At 56.9% G+C, this 18746-nt stretch overlaps 1 protein-coding gene across 5 annotated transcripts in view; it reads right to left on the bottom strand.

Annotated features, from left to right (window-relative positions):
- Window positions 1–14974, bottom strand: part of WSCD1 (WSC domain containing 1) — a 54297-nt gene extending 39323 nt beyond the window's left edge. For 2 of the 5 annotated variants that reach the window (XR_010838346.1, XM_059046721.2), the window contains exons 1-2: window positions 13500–13638; window positions 3728–4428 (exon numbers count right to left, since the gene is read on the bottom strand). Coding sequence is in view for 4 of the 5 variants with exons in the window: in XM_059046721.2 (XP_058902704.1) it covers window positions 3728–4154 (427 nt within the window). In the remaining variant the exon portion in view is untranslated. Of the gene's footprint in view, window positions 1–3727; window positions 4429–10742; window positions 10815–13499; window positions 13639–14887 lie in introns of those variants that run through there. The other 3 variants (XM_067022146.1, XM_067022145.1, XM_059046720.2) reach the window with 3 other exon arrangements.
- Between the last annotated feature and the right edge of the window lie 3772 nt (window positions 14975–18746).

Raw genomic sequence — 18746 nt, 5'->3', positions numbered from 1 at the left:
ACATGACTTTCCTTCCCTGAAATGCAAAATCCTTCGTCATTAAAATGGTGATAGCACCGCTGACATCATAAGGCTGGTCAAAGATTAAATTAAATAACAGATGTACATCTGGGCACGTCACAGATGCTCGGAGAAGTAACAGCTGTAATTACTCTGATCCTTCACTCTAACCTGGGGGCCGAGCGTGACGATGGCTCCGTGAATTTTTTTTTTTAATTTATATATTTTTTGGCTGTGTTGGGTCTTTGTTGCTGCGCGCGGGCTTTTTCTAGTTGAGGCGAGCGGGGGCTACTCTTCATTGCGGTGCATGGGCTTCTTATTGCGGTAGCTTCTCTTGCTGCAGAGCACGGGCTCTAGGCATGTGGGCTTCAGTAGTCGTGGCTCCCGGGCTCTAGAGTGAAGGCTCAGTAGTTGTGGCGCACGGGCATAGTTGCTCCGCGGCACGTGGGATCTTCCCGGACCAGGGCTCGAACCCGTGTCCCCTGCATTGGCAGGCGGATTCTTAACCACTGTGCCACCAGGGAAGTCCGGAAGGCAGATTCTTAACCACTGCGCCACCAGGGAAGTCCCGGCTCCGTAAATATTAGCAGAACACATTGATAAGAGAGAAAGAATGGTTTTGAGCAGGTCAGGCTTGGGTTCTTCAAAAACAAGAAGAGGCTAACCAGCTACCAGGTGGCCATCGGATGGAACTGACCGGTCTGGAGGGGACGCCCACGCCCCGCTGGTCCCATCTCAGTTTGTAGCAAAGGCCTGAGACGCAGGCGCCTCCCCCTCTGCTTGTGAGGAGGAGGGGAGCCCTTTCTCCTGGAAAAATAATGAATGGCTTTTCTAACTCCCTGACAGAGTTAGAAAGAGAGAATGTGCAAAAAGAAAGGACTTCCCAGGGTTGCACTGGGACACATTCTGAGACGGATTTATTACCTTCGGCTGAAACGGAGGCGATATATTATTGTCTGTGACTCCGCATCTGCTCATTTGCACATCAAAATGGACATGCCGTGACGCTATTAACGATGGCTTTGGAGATATTGCAATGTCTTTGCAAATTACTATCAATAAAAAACAAACTGGCTATGGAGAAGTTACTATTTTTCCCCTAGTAAACTTACTGACATTTTATTCCATTATGGATGTTGTCCAAGGTATAATGAAATGCTCAGTGATTGATGGGGCCTCCTGCAGCTTCCAAGGCTTGCCTGCCGGATCCCCTTACAGGGGGATGGCGGGCTGCCCAGGCCGCAAAGAGACGCTCTCTTTGTCTGCAACCCCAGCAGCTGTCCCGAGGGCTGGCCTGCAATCTACTCGCCACCAGGGAGGCCCGCCTGGCTGTGCGGGGCCCACAGAGCCTCAAGAAGGGAAGGGGGCTCCCAGAGGGTCTTCAGGCCAGTGCCTGCCTCTCCCCACTTTCTCTGAAGATCTCCAGCCAGGATACCATGGCCTCTCCCAGAGGGCTAATTCTTCCTCCAATCCTGGGGGATATTCAAAATATCGAACCACCAATTGGCGGGGGGGGGACACCAACCTGTCAGAATTATCACCATTCAACACCAGAACCTGACTGTTCCTGCTGAACCAGGCATTAACCCTTCACTTGCTAGGTTTGGGGGTCACCAGGGAGGGTCAGCCAGAGCATCAGAGCGTGGAGGGCACTCAGGGGCTCAGGGCAGAAACTGGGGGTGTATAATGGGTGACGAGCGGTCCTGTTAACATCTCACCATGATCTCCTCAGCGTTCACTGCAGCCTCTTCCATCGCCTCTCTGAATGATGACTTAGGGGGTACCCACTGGTTCTCCTGGATATACGTATTCTATACACAGGGCTATAACCAGGTCACCCTGAGTCCTCCCCTCTGCTGCCCAGTCACCCTGAAGCCAGGTTACAAAGAACTTGTCAATTCTGTCTCATGAGCCCCAAGCCCTTTGCACGTGCCTCTATGATGCCTCAGTCACACTGTGGGGTAATCACTTGGGTGCATATCTGATTCCACCACCAGACTGAGCTCCTCAAGTGCACAGTGAATAGCACACATGGAGACTCATATGTGGGTCCCCAGTAAGCGTGGACTGAGAGAAATAAAAAGAGGAATCATGGCTAATTTGCCCAAGGTCATAGAGCCAATAACTGGCAAGACCAAGAGAGAAACCCAGGTCTGTTTTCAAAACTTGTGCTCTTTCCATGCCTTCTTTCCAAGAAATCCATGGCAACGTTGTTTAGTCACTTACACTTTAGTCTAAATGAGTTACACTGGTGTAGCCTGCATAGAGACCCAGCTTCTAGATGTGTTGGGGAGAGTTTAAAGAAATTGTATCTGCGTGAAATGAGCTACAGAACCAGTTCCTCAATTCTCCCTCATTCTTACGTGGAAGCCTTGCTGAGGAATCCTACACAAGGGCTATGACCTAGAGGATTTCAGATGAAACTTCATTCCAAGGAAGTTTCTTTCTTGTAGAAGGCAGAGTCCTCCAGTCTTCATTGTACTGGGCCACCGGACTCTTCCTCCTAAGGCTCTTGCCTCATCTTCTTCTATATCCTGCCACTGAGGACTCTAAGCTCCAACTGCACTTCTTATACTCAGGATAGCAGCTCTCCTGTGCTCTGTGGTACAGGACCAAATAGGCTGGTGCCAGGGATGCTGAGACACTGACTGAGGTCAGTCTCCACCCAACAATAGCTGTGACACTCCGTGGGTGCCCACTTCACACAGGCTCAGTTAACTGGGCCCCGCATAGTCTGGATAACTTGGTGTAAAGAGTCCCGACCTGGAACCCGGCTGACCCCACCACGATGGAGTCCCAGCTGCATGACTCTGGCGGTCTGATCAGTGCCCCGCCCGTGTCCCCACAGGCTTGCTGCCTCCAGGCTGCACCCTGAGATGCATGTTCTACCCTCGCTCCAAGCCCCCACCTGTTCCCTAACGTGCCCTTTACTGACCACCTTCTCTTCCCTGTCTCACTTCCCACTCCCTCCCAGTGTTCCTGGGATCACAGCCCAAATTAACCAAGTCCATCTGAATGCCGGTTTCAGGGTTTGCTTCCGGGGAACCCAAACCAAGAGAATGACCTTTGGGGAATTTAAAGAATAATAGCTGCCAGTTCCCGAGCGCCAGGGAATACATCAGGACCCCTAGCCCAGCGGGCCTCAGCCTTTGCACACATGAGAACCACCTGCAGACGGTGCTGCTCCAGACTGCCGGCCCCCGCCCCAGAGTTTGGGACTTGCTAAGTCTGAGAGAAGCTGAGAATCTGCACTTGCAACAAGCTCCCAGGTGACGCTGAGGCTGCTGGTCTGGGACTCTGCTTCGCAAACCGCCGCTCTATGTTATCGCATTTAATCCTCACCGTAACCCTGGGGCGGGTATCTCAATCTCCATTTCCGAGGAACCCAGGGAAATGAAGAGACGTGGTCACCCGATAAACTTGGGGCTGAGCCAGGATTCAAGCCGAGGTCTGTCTCAGCTCAAAGATGCTCACACGTCTCAACCTCCAGCCACGTGCGAGCCCAGCCGGGGAGCGAGCGAGACTCCAAAGGGCTTCCCCTCCCAGGCCCCTCCTGTCTGCCTCGGAGCCGGGGGAAGGGGCGGTGTGGGAAGGCCATGGGCTCTCGGTGCCTACTGCTTGGGCTGCCGCCGGGGCCAGGGAGAGGGGACACCAGTCCTGTGACCCCGAATGGGGCCTCTGGGAGTAGCTCCCATATAGGCAAGGAGACCCAGGGCTGAGCACCTACCTTGGCTGCTGGCGGCTGGCCTGGGGGCCTCAGGGCCCAGGGCGGGCGGCCCCTGGGGGTCCGCCATGAAGTGGTGGAACCAGCGGCGCCGCAGCTGGCGCAGCTCTGAGTTGCGGCTGCGGAGCCAGCGGGGGCCGGGCCGGGGCCGGGCTGGGGGGCCCCGCAGCACGTCCACGCCGAGCAGCAGTTCTGGGCTGACCCGGGGGTCGTGCAGGGCTCTGCTGTCCAGCAGGCCCACGCCCAGCGCCACGGCGGCCACGGGCAGGGCCTGCAGGGGGCCGGGGGCCCGGGGGCCCGGCGGGAGGCCCACGCGGGCCCGTTGCAGCAGCAGCAGGCTGCCGGTCATCAGGTAGGCGGCTGTGAGGAAGAAGAGCAGGAACTGCGTCCGGCGGAGAAACTTCTGGAGTCGGAAGAAAGGTTTGGCCATGCCCCTGGGCGGCAGGGCTCCCGGCTGGAGCCCAGGGACAGCTCCTAGCACCCAGGCGGGAGGGAGGCTGGGGCCTGCGGAGGCGTCATCCCTGCACCCCGGCTCCAGCCTGTGCTCTCCTGGGGTTACTGTTCCTCCTGCCTGGTTTTCAGCAGGTGCTCAGACGGTACCACCACTTAACTCCGGCCCGGACCCTGCAGCTGCAGCTTCTGCCCAAGTGTCACAAACTTTGCCATGCCTGGGCTCTAGCGACCCTCATCTCCAGCTTATAAATCTGGAAAAGAAGAGAAAGGGCACTTAGATGCAGTAGGAGGGTCCACTTCTCCCACTGTCCCAGGGCCAGGCACCCTGCACTCCGGGGCTCTGTTTACCAAAGGGAACAGCCGTGTTGCAAGAGCACAGGACAGAGAGCTGGCTTCCAGTCCCAGCTCTGCCACTGCATGGCTGTGTGATATCAGGTGGGTTACTTCACCTCACTGGGCCTCAGCTTCCTCATCTGTAAAAGGGGGGCTAACACTCTATCCCGGAGCGGTAGAAAGATCCAATAACGACAGCAGTAAGGAGGCAAAACAGCAGCAGAGGTATGTTTAAAAAGGATAACCAGCAAGGGTCTACTGTAGAGCACAGGGAACTCTGCTCAATGTTATATGGCAGCCTGGATGCCTGGGGCGGGGGGGAGTGTGGGGGGAGAAAAAAAGAAAGAAAGAAACACCTTCCACTCCCATCAAAAAAAAACCCCACAGCTGTGTCTTTGTACTGAATCCTTACTTCATGCCAGGCACTGAGCTAAACGCTTTACGTATCATCTCATTTAACCCTCACACCAACCCAGCGAGGTAGATACTGTACCGTCCTAGCCGCATTTTACAGACGAGGAAACTGGGGCAAAAGGAGGCAACGTACCTTTCCCAAAGTCACACAGCTGGTGAGCAGAGGGGCCAAGGTTTGGAACAGTCTGTATTCGGAGCCTGGACTCTGAACTGACATGTGGCCCCAGCCTATAATGAGACCCCCACCACCTACGGGTGCACCCAGACCAAGGCACAAGTATACAGCAGGTGCTCAATACACGCGTGCTGACTCCCCGGGTGCCTTGGGGCTGCAAACTGTCGTTTGGAGATGCTTCTGCAGACGTGGGTAAGTTCTAACACACGAGAGGGCACACGGGGAGGGAGCGGGCTTCAGGCTTCCTGAAGGCAGGAGGCCAGTGCAGGGGTGCCCCAGGCCACGCACCTGCCAACGGGGCTGGGCACCTGGTGAGCTGAAGCGGGGAGGGCTCTTAGAGCAGCCTTCCCGGGTGCCCCTCTGCGCCCCAGGACTCAGCTCTCACGCTGGGCTTTGGTTTCCTTTGGCGGTGCCTCTGAAGTGCACTGTCAGGGGTTTGCAGAGGGTCCTGCAGCTGCTGTGAGCCGGGCTGCTGGGTGAGGACAGCCCTTAACACAAGGACAGGCTTGTCCCGGGGAGAAAGAGTCCTAGGAGCGTGACTAAGCCGCTGCCTGTAACAAGGCCCGGTACCCCCGCCAGGGCCCCACGGCCCCTCAATGGCTGCTCTGTGCCCTACAGACGGCGGCTGGGTGTGAGAGGAAAGACAAATGTTTGGGCTCTTGTGGCCTGGTACTCCAGGGGCCCAGGAGGGGCCCAGACCAGCATGACCCTTTCTGACTCAATGCTGAGAGCTGCCAGGTTCTGAGCTTTCTGGGGAGGGCAGGATCTGGGAATATGGGGGTCCGGTGGGTCCTTTAGGCTGGGGCAGGGGTGGCAGGCCAGGGAATCAGCAGATGAAGGTGGAATTAAACCCTGAGTCTGGGAGCCCTTCCAGACGGGTCTCCAGAGCTTCTCTTTTCTTTCTAAGCTGGTGTGTGCCAGGCCCACCCCAGCCAGCCTCGTCACATTTGTAGAACCGCAGAGAAAATGCCAAGAAATCCTGACTGTTCTCCCTGCCTCTAGCTTTGGCCCCTCCAATCCATCCTCTGCAAGGCTGCCTGGGTGATCCTACTAACACACAAATCTGATCACGGCTTAAAACCCTGCTTAAAACCCTTCTCAGTAGCTCCCCACGGCTTTGGGATAAACTCCAAGCTCCTTAGCATCGCATACGAGGCCCCCTTCCTGATCCAGCCCAACCAGCTCACCTCTCGCAGGGCCCTTTCCTTCTGCTTCCCCGTGACGTGTGCACATGTGTGTGTACACACACACACACACACACACACACACACACACACACACACACACACAGAGTCCAGCAGAGTGACCACACAGCACATCTGCCCTGGTGCCTTTGTACACAGTGCATTTGATGTCTTTTCCTCCCTCTTTGCCTGGTGAATCCTTGTGTATCTTCCGAGAATCAGCCCAGGTGCCACCTCCTCCGAGAAGCTCTCCCTGACCACCACCCACCCACTGGTGTAGATTTCTCTGTCTTCCCACAGCCTGTGCTGACCCCCATCCCAGCATTCACCACCCCGAGATGATTTTAATTGTCCCTGTACTTGTCAATCATCCTTGCAGGACTGTGACTGACTCAAGGCTAGAGGTCATTTGAGTAACCCTGGCCCCCAGCGTGAGCCCCAGCAGCACAGATGTTCAGCCATCTGTTTCTGAATACATTTTGTAAAAATGAACGGGAAGATGCATTGATGGGCGAATCATGCTATCAGAAACCTCTTCCTGTGGAGGTCAGGGCAGTGAAATCTCAAATTCTGGTCATCCAGAGCTGCGGGGGCCTCGCTGCAAACACGGGAGATGGAGTGATACGTAAGCACAAAGGACACAGCTTCACCAGTTCAGGTCTTACAGACACATGGAAATTAATAAGGGTGCCTGAGCTCTACATGTTATCCTTCCTGTCGTCATTCCAGGAAGAGAGGTTTCCAGATCTGCTTGCAAAAGGCTTCTGGTTACAAGATTGGGATTCCACCAGTGAAAAATCCTATAGAACGAAAATATAAGGGGAGAGAGGAGGCCTGGGAAGAAAGGTTCTGATGCGATGGAGCCAAAAGGTGGGCGATGGATCAGCAGTTCAGAATTTTGAAGCCAAGACCCGGCCAGAATTCCATACGCATTTGTATACAGGCTCTGGGAGCCTGCTACAAAGGGCACAGTGGGATGGGGCACTGTCAGGGCTGATCACACCCGGCTTCCCCAAGGCACCCCCCACACACCAAGTCCTCTCTAGAGCCAACCCTTCCCAGAGGGGCCTCCCCTGGTCTGGGGAGGAGGGCACTGGACGTGGGGGCAGGGGGGAGCTACCTTCACGCCAGCGCTCAATGACCCTGGCCTCCTATAAGGCAGGCTGCCACTCTGAACTTCTAACATCGCGAAGCCGATTCCCAGCCCAGAACACCTGCCACATCAGGAACCTGTGCCCCTGTCCAGGCTTCCACCCCACTTACCACTGATATTCCATTTGTCAGTCGTCCCCCACCCTCTGCCACGCTCACCTCTCCCCCAGGGCACAGGTGACACCCCATCTCCCATTCTCGCCACATCCCCAGATCCCAGCACACATCCGGCAGGGCAGTGCCCGTAAAAATGTTTGTTGAGTGACTGAACCTGAAAGAGGCCTGGGGTGGGGGGCTGGGCTACATGCAGCACCTGCACAAGGGCTCACAGCTAAGCCACAAGGCAGCTGCACGGAAGCAGCAGCCAGCGCCTGGGGCGCGTATGTAGCCGCTACCCATCAGCTGTGCCTGCTGTACCCCAAAGCCAGGAGGCCCTCCATTAGAACAAAGCCACCTTGAGCAAGCCACCGGCACAGGGCAGAGCCTCAGGCTCCTCATCTGTTAAATGGGGGTAAATAGGCATTGTCCTGGGATGGGATCAGGGAGTAAACCTGTTACCTACAGCCTTCAGCTTAAAAATGCAAAAGAGGCAAACATGCAGACGCTGGAGGAGAGGCCTGCAGCAGCTGAGCGGTGGGGGGACTCAGCCACCCACACCTCCTCTCAGCCTCCAACTCCCTGGGGTGGGCACACTATCCCAGTCTTACTTGAAGCTGCCCCCACGCTAGGACGGCTGTTAGCAATTGCTTGCTTTTTCAATGCCACCATTTACGAAGCACTTGCGGCGTTGAATAATCCGGCTAGACTGGGTTGTGTATGTCACCTGCACCACGTCATTTACTCCCATCTCCCACGGAGGCAGATGCCCTGATCACCCCCATCTGAGAGCCCAGGGCTCTGAAGCTCAGCTGGGTGAAGCGCCTTGGCCAAGGCCAGACAAACCAGGACCGGAATTCAGACCTGGCTGCCTGCTGCCGGAACCCGCCCCAGGCCCACTAAGCTTCCCGCCTCTCTCCCCACACCAGCTTCACACGAGGCAAGGCTGATTCCCGAAAGGGGTTTAGTGCGCCTCCATCACCACCTATGGTGTCACACCCCCTCGCCCCACCCCTGTCAGACCTCCCAGATGCTGCCATGCGGTCACAGCCTCGGGGCCCCTCCCCTCCTCTGCAGGTCTGGACCATTCTTCCTCAAGGCGCGCTTCCCACGTGACACCGCCGGTCTGGGAATCATGCAAAGTGCTTCAGGGGAGCGATGGGGGGACAGGGGGCCCACCCCTACCCGAGGCTCCGGCCTTGTCGGGAGGGAGGAGGCACCAGGGAGGCACTGAGCCTCAGGCTGGACCACGGTGGACACCAGCTGTCCTGCCTGGTGGCCTGCCAGGGGCCCAAGTGTCACCCCAGAGGAGACCGGGGCCCAGGGGAGGGAGCCCCTCAGTTTCTTCCCAGGAATGAGAGGAGAATATTGGGACAGAGGGGCTTCTGGGGGTCTCAGGCGGGGACTTAAGACAACTTGAGCCCTTGGCTGTTACTCTGTTGTCGTCTGGGCCCCAGGGGGCAGCTGTGGCCCAGCCTGAAGGGGCAAGGGTTGGGCAGATGGCACCACGCTGGGGTCTCCAAGGGACTGAACCGGAGAGGGGTGGCGACAGCCGGGAGAGGAGAGAAGGCGGACCCTAGGTCCCGGGGGCTGGAGAAAGAGGTCGGGGATGGCCTGGGCCTGACCAGTGGCCACTGGGGTTCAGTCATGTGACTCAGTCATCCCTCACCCCCCGCCCCCCTGCCGCCAGAGAGGACAGGCAGGTGAGGGGAGAACCACTCCAGCTGCCCCAGAAGCATCTCGGCCACTGCAGTGAGGGCAGCAACCCTCTGGGGGTCCAGAGCAGCGCGCTCTCAGCAGGGCGAGAGCCCTAAGCTCAAGGAACGGGGGCCGACACGTCGCTCCCCAGACAAGGAGACGGGCATTCCTGGTCCAGCAGTTCGGGGCCCCAGCCTGCATGAGCGGCAGCTGGGGGGCGGGGCAGGTGGGTGTCTCAGCCTCAGGACCTCAGCGAAGCCACACCGGGGAGCCTCCGGCTGGGCTCGGGGCTCTGAATTAGCCCTCCCCTGTCTCTTCCCACTCTCAACCCCTGCCTCTGCCCTGCTCAGGCTCGGTGCCTGTCATCTGGACCCCGCCCCCTCTCCGAGACGCCGTCCCCTCCCAGCACCCTAACAAAGAGATCTTTCTAACACCAAGAACTAGCAATGCTATAGCCTGCAATGGCTCCCCAGGACTCAGACGACCAAGTTCAAGCGCCTCAGCCTGGCATTCAGTGGCCCTTCCTGGTTCAGTCTCCCAACAACTTCCCTTCAATATTCCTTCCAGAACTCGACGCCCCACTGGCCAGCGTGCAATGCTTCGTGCCCCCTTACACATACTCTTCCGTCGGCCAGATATGCCAACGCGGGCCCCATCTTGTGGCTCTGAAAGGCTTTGTGGCTACCAAGCCTCAGCTCTGATGCCACCCACTCCAAGAAGCTTTCCCGATCCCAGGAGCAGAGCCACTCCCCAGCGCTCGACGGCAAGGCTGGATGCTCTGGGCGACATGTCCTGCCTTGAGTCCTGGCTACGCAGCCCACTTCTCCTCCCAGCCTATGAGCCCCTCATAGCCACAGAGGCAGTGCCTCTGGCCACCTCTGGGTGGGGCACAGGGCAGACCCCAGAAATCTGTGCCCACTGGCCACCCTCCAAGGCTCAGGGCCATGCTCTCCTCATCCCAGGGTCCCATGCCTCTGGCTCTTGGAGATTCAGAAAGAGAGCAAAGGGCCCACTAAATATAGATCTGCTGGGCCCTGGGGTGGGACAAGGTCTGGGAAATGGGAATGGGGTGGGGTCCCTGCCTTTGAGGAGGCAAATCTTTCGATCTTCTGAACTTCAGAACTTAAAAGGTCCAAAATAAGAAATATCGCTAAAAAGGTATAAAACATAATAGTAAGGCTGAAACTCCACTCAATGCAAAGGAGGTGGGGGGAGGGGGGAATCCTCCAGCAAACCCAGTGCTGGGGTTCATATAAATAAGAATAAATCTTTATGTACCACATTAGAGATTGCAAGGTACTCTGACACACTCTCAAGTGTGCTGAATGAATCAACAGATCATCAAATGAATGACTGATCTTCCCATAAACTCGTGAAGTCAAATCATTATCATCTCCATCGTGGAGATGCAGACTTTGAGGAAGACAGAGGGCAAATTAACTTGACCAAAGACAAATAGCTACTGCTACACTGAACTCAAGTTTTCGGATTCCAGGTCTGGGGCATCACCTACCATATCACATGGTCTTCAACTGTTCAACTCCAGGGATGGATATTCCTCCAGGCAGCCCTCTAGGGGCCAGGGCTGCAAAGAAAGACAGGAATACCACCAAATGCACTAAAAGGCATTTTGCCTTTTTAGTTGGTTGATCTGGAGCACAGCCCATCCTTGCGAGAGCCAATCACAGACACTTTTAGGCTATCTCTGGGCCACCTCTTTAGTAGAACCCGATTTTGTTCATGTGTTCGTATGTTTCTCCCATTGAGTGGCAAACTCTCGAGGTTTGTCCAAACCCCACTGAGTGATTTGGATAAATCTGGGCACGTGGGTGGAGTACCCAGCCAAAGCGGACCCTGCCCTCCTCTGGCTCTGTGCCCGCCGTGCCTCAGGTCACTGGGATGGGGGACTTATGCCGGGGGTGGGGGAGGCCAAGACACCTTGGGCCCTCCTGTCCTCAGCACCCTCCTGGCCCCCTCATGAGTTTCCAGGAGCAAGAAAAAGAGAATCAAAGTGGAGGAGGAAAGGCTTAACAGCTACCAAGAGGCACACAGTGTTTTATGATGTACACAATTAATTCACCCCATTTTTCCAACTACCCTCACGTCCGCATTGGGAGATAGAGTTCCTCCCTAAATACGTTCTCCAAAAGTGCCACCCTTCCAACAACTTTCCAGGTGATACGTCACCATGCTGTTTATTAAAACCACGAGGAAGAGAGATTAAAAGCCACAGTGTGAAAAGAGGCCCGGGGGGGCGGGGGGGGAAGGTAGTCCAAAGCCACGTTCAAGCACTCACTCCTCAGATGAGCAGGGCTTGCCTCCAACCCAGTTCTGTCCCTGCTGGTGGGTCTGATCATCACTCACATCCTATGGCTAAAGACCCCGAAGGTCTAATCACTGAGCTTTGCCCTGGCCTCAGTGTAGCTCCGGAGGGAGAGTCCGGGAGACTGGTCTCACTATGGCTGACTTGAGTCTGAGCCGGATAGGATCGCAAGCTGGGCGTGTCTACAAAGAGAAACAAGCCCTCCTGAGAGGCGCTGCTCAGACATGGTTCAGTCCTGGTCGAGAGGCTCTGGGTTGCCTGTTCAGGCAGACTCTACAGCGAAGCAGCTCTGCAACTCACTGCCCAGAGCTCAGAGGCTCAGGCTTTAGCAGCCGACCAACTGGTGGCCCACAATATCCACTTCTGCCTGGTTAGGCAAACAGGAGGCAAGGGGCAGGGGTCTGGCCTTGTGCCTAATCCTAGCGTCTCTTCACTCCTGGCCAGACATGCTGTAGGCCACAGGACAGTGCCCCACAGGGCTCCAACGCCCACTGAATAAGGGATCCCCTCACCCCAAAATAAGGCATTCTTCCAGAGGAGCTGTGGCAATGGTCCTGCTGAAGACGGGTGGGGCGGGGATGCAGCTGCAGGTGAGGGCCAGGGGGCTTCTCCTGGGGGAAGATGAGGCTGCTGGGCTCAGCGCACCAGCCCAGTTACCGGCCACGCTTCCTTCAGGGGGTGCGCATCACGGCTGAACACGGCTGCCCCTCCCCATGGAACTGCTGGGCTCTGATGGCCCATCGGGGCATCTTCTCCAAGGGACTGGTGAGGCCAGAGCTAAGGATATGGCGTGGGGCTGGGGGCGGTGAGGGGAATACTCGAGGGAAACCTCCCCGCAACCAGCGGGCAGGGTCGGCTGCAGACAGAGCGGAGCCAGCCAGCGTTCCGCCTCCTGTATTCCACTCGCCACGAGCCCTCACTCTCTGTGCCCGATAACCTAGGCTATGCAAAGGAGAAAAAGAAAAGGCCCCCCCGCCCCAGCTCCTTGGGATAACCCGAGTGCGCCATAAACTGAAGCATGCCCTTCCAGCGGCAAGAGGGAGGACAGCGTCTAACGCTGTTAGAAAAGTAGAGAGGAGTTCCGAGTCTGTCCATCTTGGGGGCAGGGGGGGAGCAGGCGAGCGTGGGCAGCTGTGGGACCCCAGGCCAGGACGGTGGGGGGGGGGGGCTGGAACCCTTACAACCAGCCCTCCCACTGCTCAGAGAAGGGTCAGAGATCTCCCTCTCCGCCCCCGCCTCCCTACGGGCGAGCCAGCACCGAGCAGGCATCAGCCGTGGGCACAGATGCTCAGGAAAACAGACACCCGGGAGGTTGGTTACCCTGAGGCAGAAGACCCCCTGGAGGCTTCCCATGAGAAACGAAAAACGCAATTAGTAGCCTCCAGTCGTGAGTTTCCGTCTACTCTTAGGAAAATGCAGAGTTCTACTTGGGAGTAATTTTCTGGACGAAATACGTGCGTTTCGCCTTTGCCCGTGCCTCAAGTTCACCAAGAAACAGAGAAAACCCTCCGCTGACCGGAAGCCTGGCGTGGTGGCGGAACGAGAGGGAGCTGCCTGTGGTAAACGTCTCCTCTTAGAAGAGGCAGTGCGCACCCCAAAGCCTGTCCTCGCCCCCTCCCCGGATCCACGGCTCCCTCCGGGGAAACGGACGGTCTCTAAGGATTCCAGGAGGCGGACGCGGCTCGGGAAACTGCTTTGCGCACCCCCGCCCCATCCCGCTCGTGCCGAAGCGGCCCCCGACCCCGGCTCCACTCAAACACACTCCCGGGCGAAGCCGCCGCGGCCCCGCGAGAGGCGCCCCCCGCCAGCGCGCCCCGGAGCCGGAGCAGGTGCAGCCCCGCCGCGCTCCCGGCCGCGTCTACACAAACTTGTTGGCCCGCGTCTGGGGGAACCCTGCCCGCAGCCCGCGCGGGGGTCCCGGCTGGGGCACCCGGAGAACGCACTCACCTCGCGATAGCGGCCAGCTGGGGCGGCCGCTCCGGCGGCCACGCGCCCGCCTCCCCGGGGCGCCGAGCCCGCAACCCCGCAGTGCCCGGAGCCTAGGCGCCCTCGGCGCCCGCACGCCCCCGGGCGCCCCGCGGCGAGGAGCGGCCCGACGCGCCCCGGGCACAGGGCGCCGCCACCTGGCTCCCTGGGCTGCGGACGTCCCGGCTGAGCCGCGGCGGCGGAGCAAGCGGGCGCCAAGCGGGCGCCAAGCGGGCGGCGGGCGGCGGGCGGCGGGCGAGCGGGCGCCAGACTCTGCACATGCTCACTCGCGCGGCCCGAGGACGGCGGCCGGCCGCCGCCGGGTCCTAGAGGCGGCCGTCCTACCGCCGCCCGCCGCCCGTGGGAGGGGTCGTGGCTGGCGGGGCGGGGCGGGGCGGGGTGGCGCCCACCCCCATCCCAGGTCCTGGGGACCAGCCCACCTGGCGCTGCCACTCGCGCTGCTGGGGAGCAGAGACGCTGACACTCACTCCCATACACACACACACACACACACACACACACACACACACAGCCTCGCTCTCGTAAAATACACACACCGGGCGAATGCATTGGCGCTCACACCAACACGAGTCTACACAAGCACACAGGGCACTGTCGCACAGGGGAGCATGCCGCCACACTCGCTCAAACCCTCGGGGACACACGCACACTGATTCAAACGCACTGAATCACTGCTTCACACGACACTCTCTGTCTCACACACACACACACACACACACACACACACACACACACACACACTGGGCTCTGACTTGCTGGGGCACTGTGACAGGCACACCTGTACCTCCAGCCACCCAGTTTGTAGCGCTCTGATACCAACTCACAGAAGCAGACACACATTGGATCACTGTCCCATGCAGAGCTAGACACTGACACCCACATTCTTCTGCACGCACACACAAACGCACACACACACCGCTGTCTGAGACGGTCACCCACAGAATCACGACCCCACAGACAAATACACGGACACTGTCTCCTATGCCTACACACTCAGGACTCTACCCCCAGGGCTACACTGCCCCACACAGACCTACGGTGACAAACCCACACCGAGGTATAGCCGCCCACGCACCGGAGTCCACCGGCAGACCCAGTGTTGTACAGAGAGTCATACTGGGCATTGGCCTGCGGGCACACACACAGACACACACACACCGAGGCGGACAGGCGCTGATACAGACACACGGGTGTACAACCATGCTGTTGTACACAATCCCCTTCTTAAAATAAGGGCTGGATCCAACCTTAAGGATTTCCCCTCCACGCCCCACCCCTGCTCCTCGGAAGCCCCCAAGCCACAGTGCTACCCCTGCCCTGCCAGGTGCATCGGTGGCCCCTGTCCTCACCCAGGGCTGGCTGCTGAGGTGCTCGGGAGGCCGGGGACCAGCAGAGGCTGCGGGAGCAGGAGGCGATGGCATGGCTCGAAACCCGGTCTTCCTGAAAGGGAGTTTCATGCCTCCGACTCCCGCTAGGGGCAGCGCAGCTTGGCAAGGCTCAGAGGAGCCCATGTTCAACAGGTGGAGGGTGGGCCGGGAGAGGATTAGCCTGGAGACCAGTTGGAGCCCCGCTTTATGTAGGTCAGTCCAGTGGCACCCAGAAGGGAAAGGGACGCGCTTAAGTTTGTCAGGCCAAGTGCCGGAATTAGGAGAATCAGACCCCCTCCGTGGGACGAAGGTGGGGAGCTCTGGAGTCCTTGGGGGGACTGGGAGAGGGCACAGGGCGTGCGGGGTGTTCCTGGCTTGCAGAAAAGCCCCCATGCACGTCCCTTTCAGAGTGTGAATGGGTGTGTTGCTATTATTACCAACAACAATAACCCACTGTACATTTTTTATTTTTGAAGTCCTCTCCAGGACCAGATACATAATTTGCGGGACCCAATGCAAAATGAAAATGTGAGCCCTTTGATCAAGAATGAGTAGGGCTTCCCTGGTGGCGCAGTGGTTGAGAGTCCACCTGCTGATGCAGGGGACACAGGTTCGTGCCCTGGTCCGGGAGGATCCCACATGCCGCAGAGTGGCTGGGCCAGTGAGCCATGGCCGCTGGGCCTGCGTGTCCAGAGCCTGTGCTCCGCAGTAGAAGAGGCCACAACAGTGAGAGGCCCGCATACCACAAAAAAAAAAAAAAAAAAAAGAATGAGTAAACTTCAAGAAGCAAGAAGAGAACATTAAACCCAGTGCGGAACCCTTCTGAGCGTGGGCCCCATGCCTTGCAGTTCTTGTGCTGGTGAAGCTGGCCCTAACTCTTTCATGCACGTGGTCTCACTTAAAACTCACAGTAAGTGGTGTGTACCTTCACCATCTTTATCTGCAAATTAGAGAAAATACACCCATTCTTGGGCTTTTGTGACAATCAAATAAAATGCCTGGTGAGTTCATAGCACACTGTCTGCCGCAGGGTACACAAGTAACGCCTTTTAGTAAACATGATACGGAGAGCTTTCTCCCAAGGCTCTGGTACAATCCAGAAATACCACCTGTGCAATGCTCTCTCGATCCACAGGCTTGTGGTGATTTCTTGTCCTCCAAATGTCACCTCCCCGGAGGCCTGCCCAGACGTCCCAGCTGAAGCACCCACCACCCTGTCCAGTTCCCAGGCTGCATAAAGCATACTGCCCCATCCTCACCTTGTGGATTTATTTTATTGTCTGTCTCCTCTTCCCAGCCCCCACAAAGCCACGCAAATTTCTATCTCATTCAGAACTGTTTCCTTCGTGCCTACCTTATTCTGAGCACATCGGCATGCCCACTAAATATTTATTCAATAAATAATTAATTATTTTTTTAAAAAAAACGCAATGTGCCTAGCATGACATATTTTTAATGACCTCAAGCAGTTTCCCAGTGGTCACCATGTGTCTTCCCAAGAACTCAGAGACTGCTTCCTCCTGCTCGGGTCCACAGACAGATCCACGTTTGTGTCTGGCCATCTTACAATGGCCCAGCGGGTTCTACTGACCATCAGGGAGACCAGGAGGGAGAGTGTGGAGGGCTCATGGAACCGCGTCCCCTGCCAGGGGCCCCTCCGATACCCGCGAGTGCCTGCATCCGAGCATCCTCCTGCCTTGACTACCTAGCTCTGGCTGCTGCTCCATCAATACCCTGGCAGGGTGACACGGACTTGACTGTCCCAGAGTAGCCTGTGAAGGTTGCCTTTCACTCCTGGTGGAACCCTGCATCACTGGAGCAAGCATCGTTCAGAGACTGAGAGAACCTCGGGCAACATCTGAAAAGAAGGGGATGCAGTTTCTGCTTTCTTCCTCTGCTTTCTTCCCCCGTAGTAGGGCTGGGACTTACTGGTGCCCCCTCCATGCACTCAGACCTGCAGCCGGCTACAGCACTTTGCTGTGCTGCCTATTTAGTTGCTTTCTCCCCTGAGTACTGCAGAGACTTAAATATGCCTTTGTGAAGACTCCAGCCACACAGATGGTCACTGTACCCCCTGCTGAGCTGTGCCTGCAGATAGTAGACCAGGCTGGGGGAAGGTGGGAATCTGTACCTTCCTGGGAGGAAGGCCTGGTCTGGTCTGGAAGCATCTGGACTTCCTAGGCATGGACCAGAGGTGCCCTGAAAGTTTCAGGAATTCAGAGGTAGCAGAGAGAGTCTGGGATTAGAACGAGGAGGAAGGCTGAGTTTCTTTTCTGACCAGACCAGAATAGGCTGTGTGGCATCATGCAAAACCTACCTCTCTGTGTCCTGGTTTGCCTTTCTGTAAAATGGGCAGGTTGTCTAACTGAAATTCAAGGGCCTTTCTTTAAGAGAGGCAGGGGAACGAAATGAGGGTGCTTTGAGGTCAGTTCTGCTTCTCTAGTTGCGCAAATTAAATCATTTTCCCCAGAAGTAGTTATTTTTAATCTGCAAAATGGGGAAAGGGTCTCCCTTCCAGTGCAGAGTTTCTGGCACACGGTATATATTCAGGAAGTGACCGCCAGGATGATTTTTCCAGCCGGTGGTAGTTATGACGACGACTCTAACTGGCTCCGGTGTGGGGCCTGATGTGGCAGGTGCTGGCAAAGAGTTTGTGGGACTCAGTTGAGAACTGCCCGACCCCACCAGTCCTCCTATCTGCACAGAGGCAGCAACGAGCTGGGGCTGAGGGACAGAAAGCCCTGAGGCGCTGCAGGACGAGTGCGGAAGTATGTCGGGTTAGACACAGAGCTTCTGGGCTCAGTCATCAGCTGGAAGGTGTAGGGGTGCAGGGGCTGCAAGCAGGCTCTGGGGGAGAGGGTGGCAGAGTGGACCCCTGCTCTGCTCCTCCTGTCGGCCTGGCGTGCACGTGTGTGCTTAGCAGAAGAAACACCTCATCTTTGTTCCCTTTTTATGAACTTCCCTGGAAGTCATTCATCAAAGACCTTGAACTTGCAAGTTGTCATTTCAGTGAAGCTGCTGGCGCACCTCAAGCAGATGGCAGTGATTAAAGAGGAGATGGGTTCACTTCAATAAGCTTCTCGTTTTGGAATAACTTTAGATTTCCAGAAAAGTTGCAAAGATAGCAGAGCATTCGTGTGGACCCCTCACTCAAGTTTTCCCCGTTGTTAACATTTTTTTTTTTTTTTTTTTTGTGGTACGCGGGCCTCTCACTGTCGTGGCCTCTCCCGTTGCGGAGCACAGGCTCCGGACGCGCAGGCTCACCGGCCATGGCTCACGGGCCCAGCCGCTCCGCGGCATGTGGGATCTTCCCGGACCGGGGCACGAACCCGCGTCCCCTGCATTGGCAGGCGGACTCTCAACCACTGCGCCACCAGGGAAGCCCCCCGTTGTTAACATTTTATATGACATGGGAACCTTTGTCAAAGCCGAGAAACTCACATAGGCACACTGCTTGACCAGATTCCAGACTTCATTTGTATTTCACCAGTTCTTCCATTCACGTCCTCTTTCTGTTCCAGGATCCACTCCAGGGTCCAGGGTACCACACTGCATTTAGTTATCCCACCTCCCCAGTCTCTTCTGCTCTGTGACAGTTACTCATTCCTTTCTTGCCTTTCCTGAGAAGTACTGGCCAGGTATCCTGTGGAACGTCCAGGCGGCTCATTTCAAACAACTAGATGTCTCAGACTAGAGGAGTTTTTAAACCTGGTGACATCATTGACTAATGATGCTGTCTCTGTGTGTGAGCCTACTGACCGAGATCCATTAAGAGAGACCTGGTCAGCATCCCAAGGAAAGGAGACAAGAAAGAGAGGCCACCATGCAAGAAATTCCAACA

The sequence above is a fragment of the Kogia breviceps genome, chromosome 19 (assembly GCF_026419965.1).
Source record: "Kogia breviceps isolate mKogBre1 chromosome 19, mKogBre1 haplotype 1, whole genome shotgun sequence".
NCBI classification, from domain to species: Eukaryota; Metazoa; Chordata; class Mammalia; order Artiodactyla; family Physeteridae; genus Kogia; species Kogia breviceps.
Note: the sequence above shows the minus strand (reverse complement) of the source record. Positions and strands in the feature narration are given on the sequence as shown.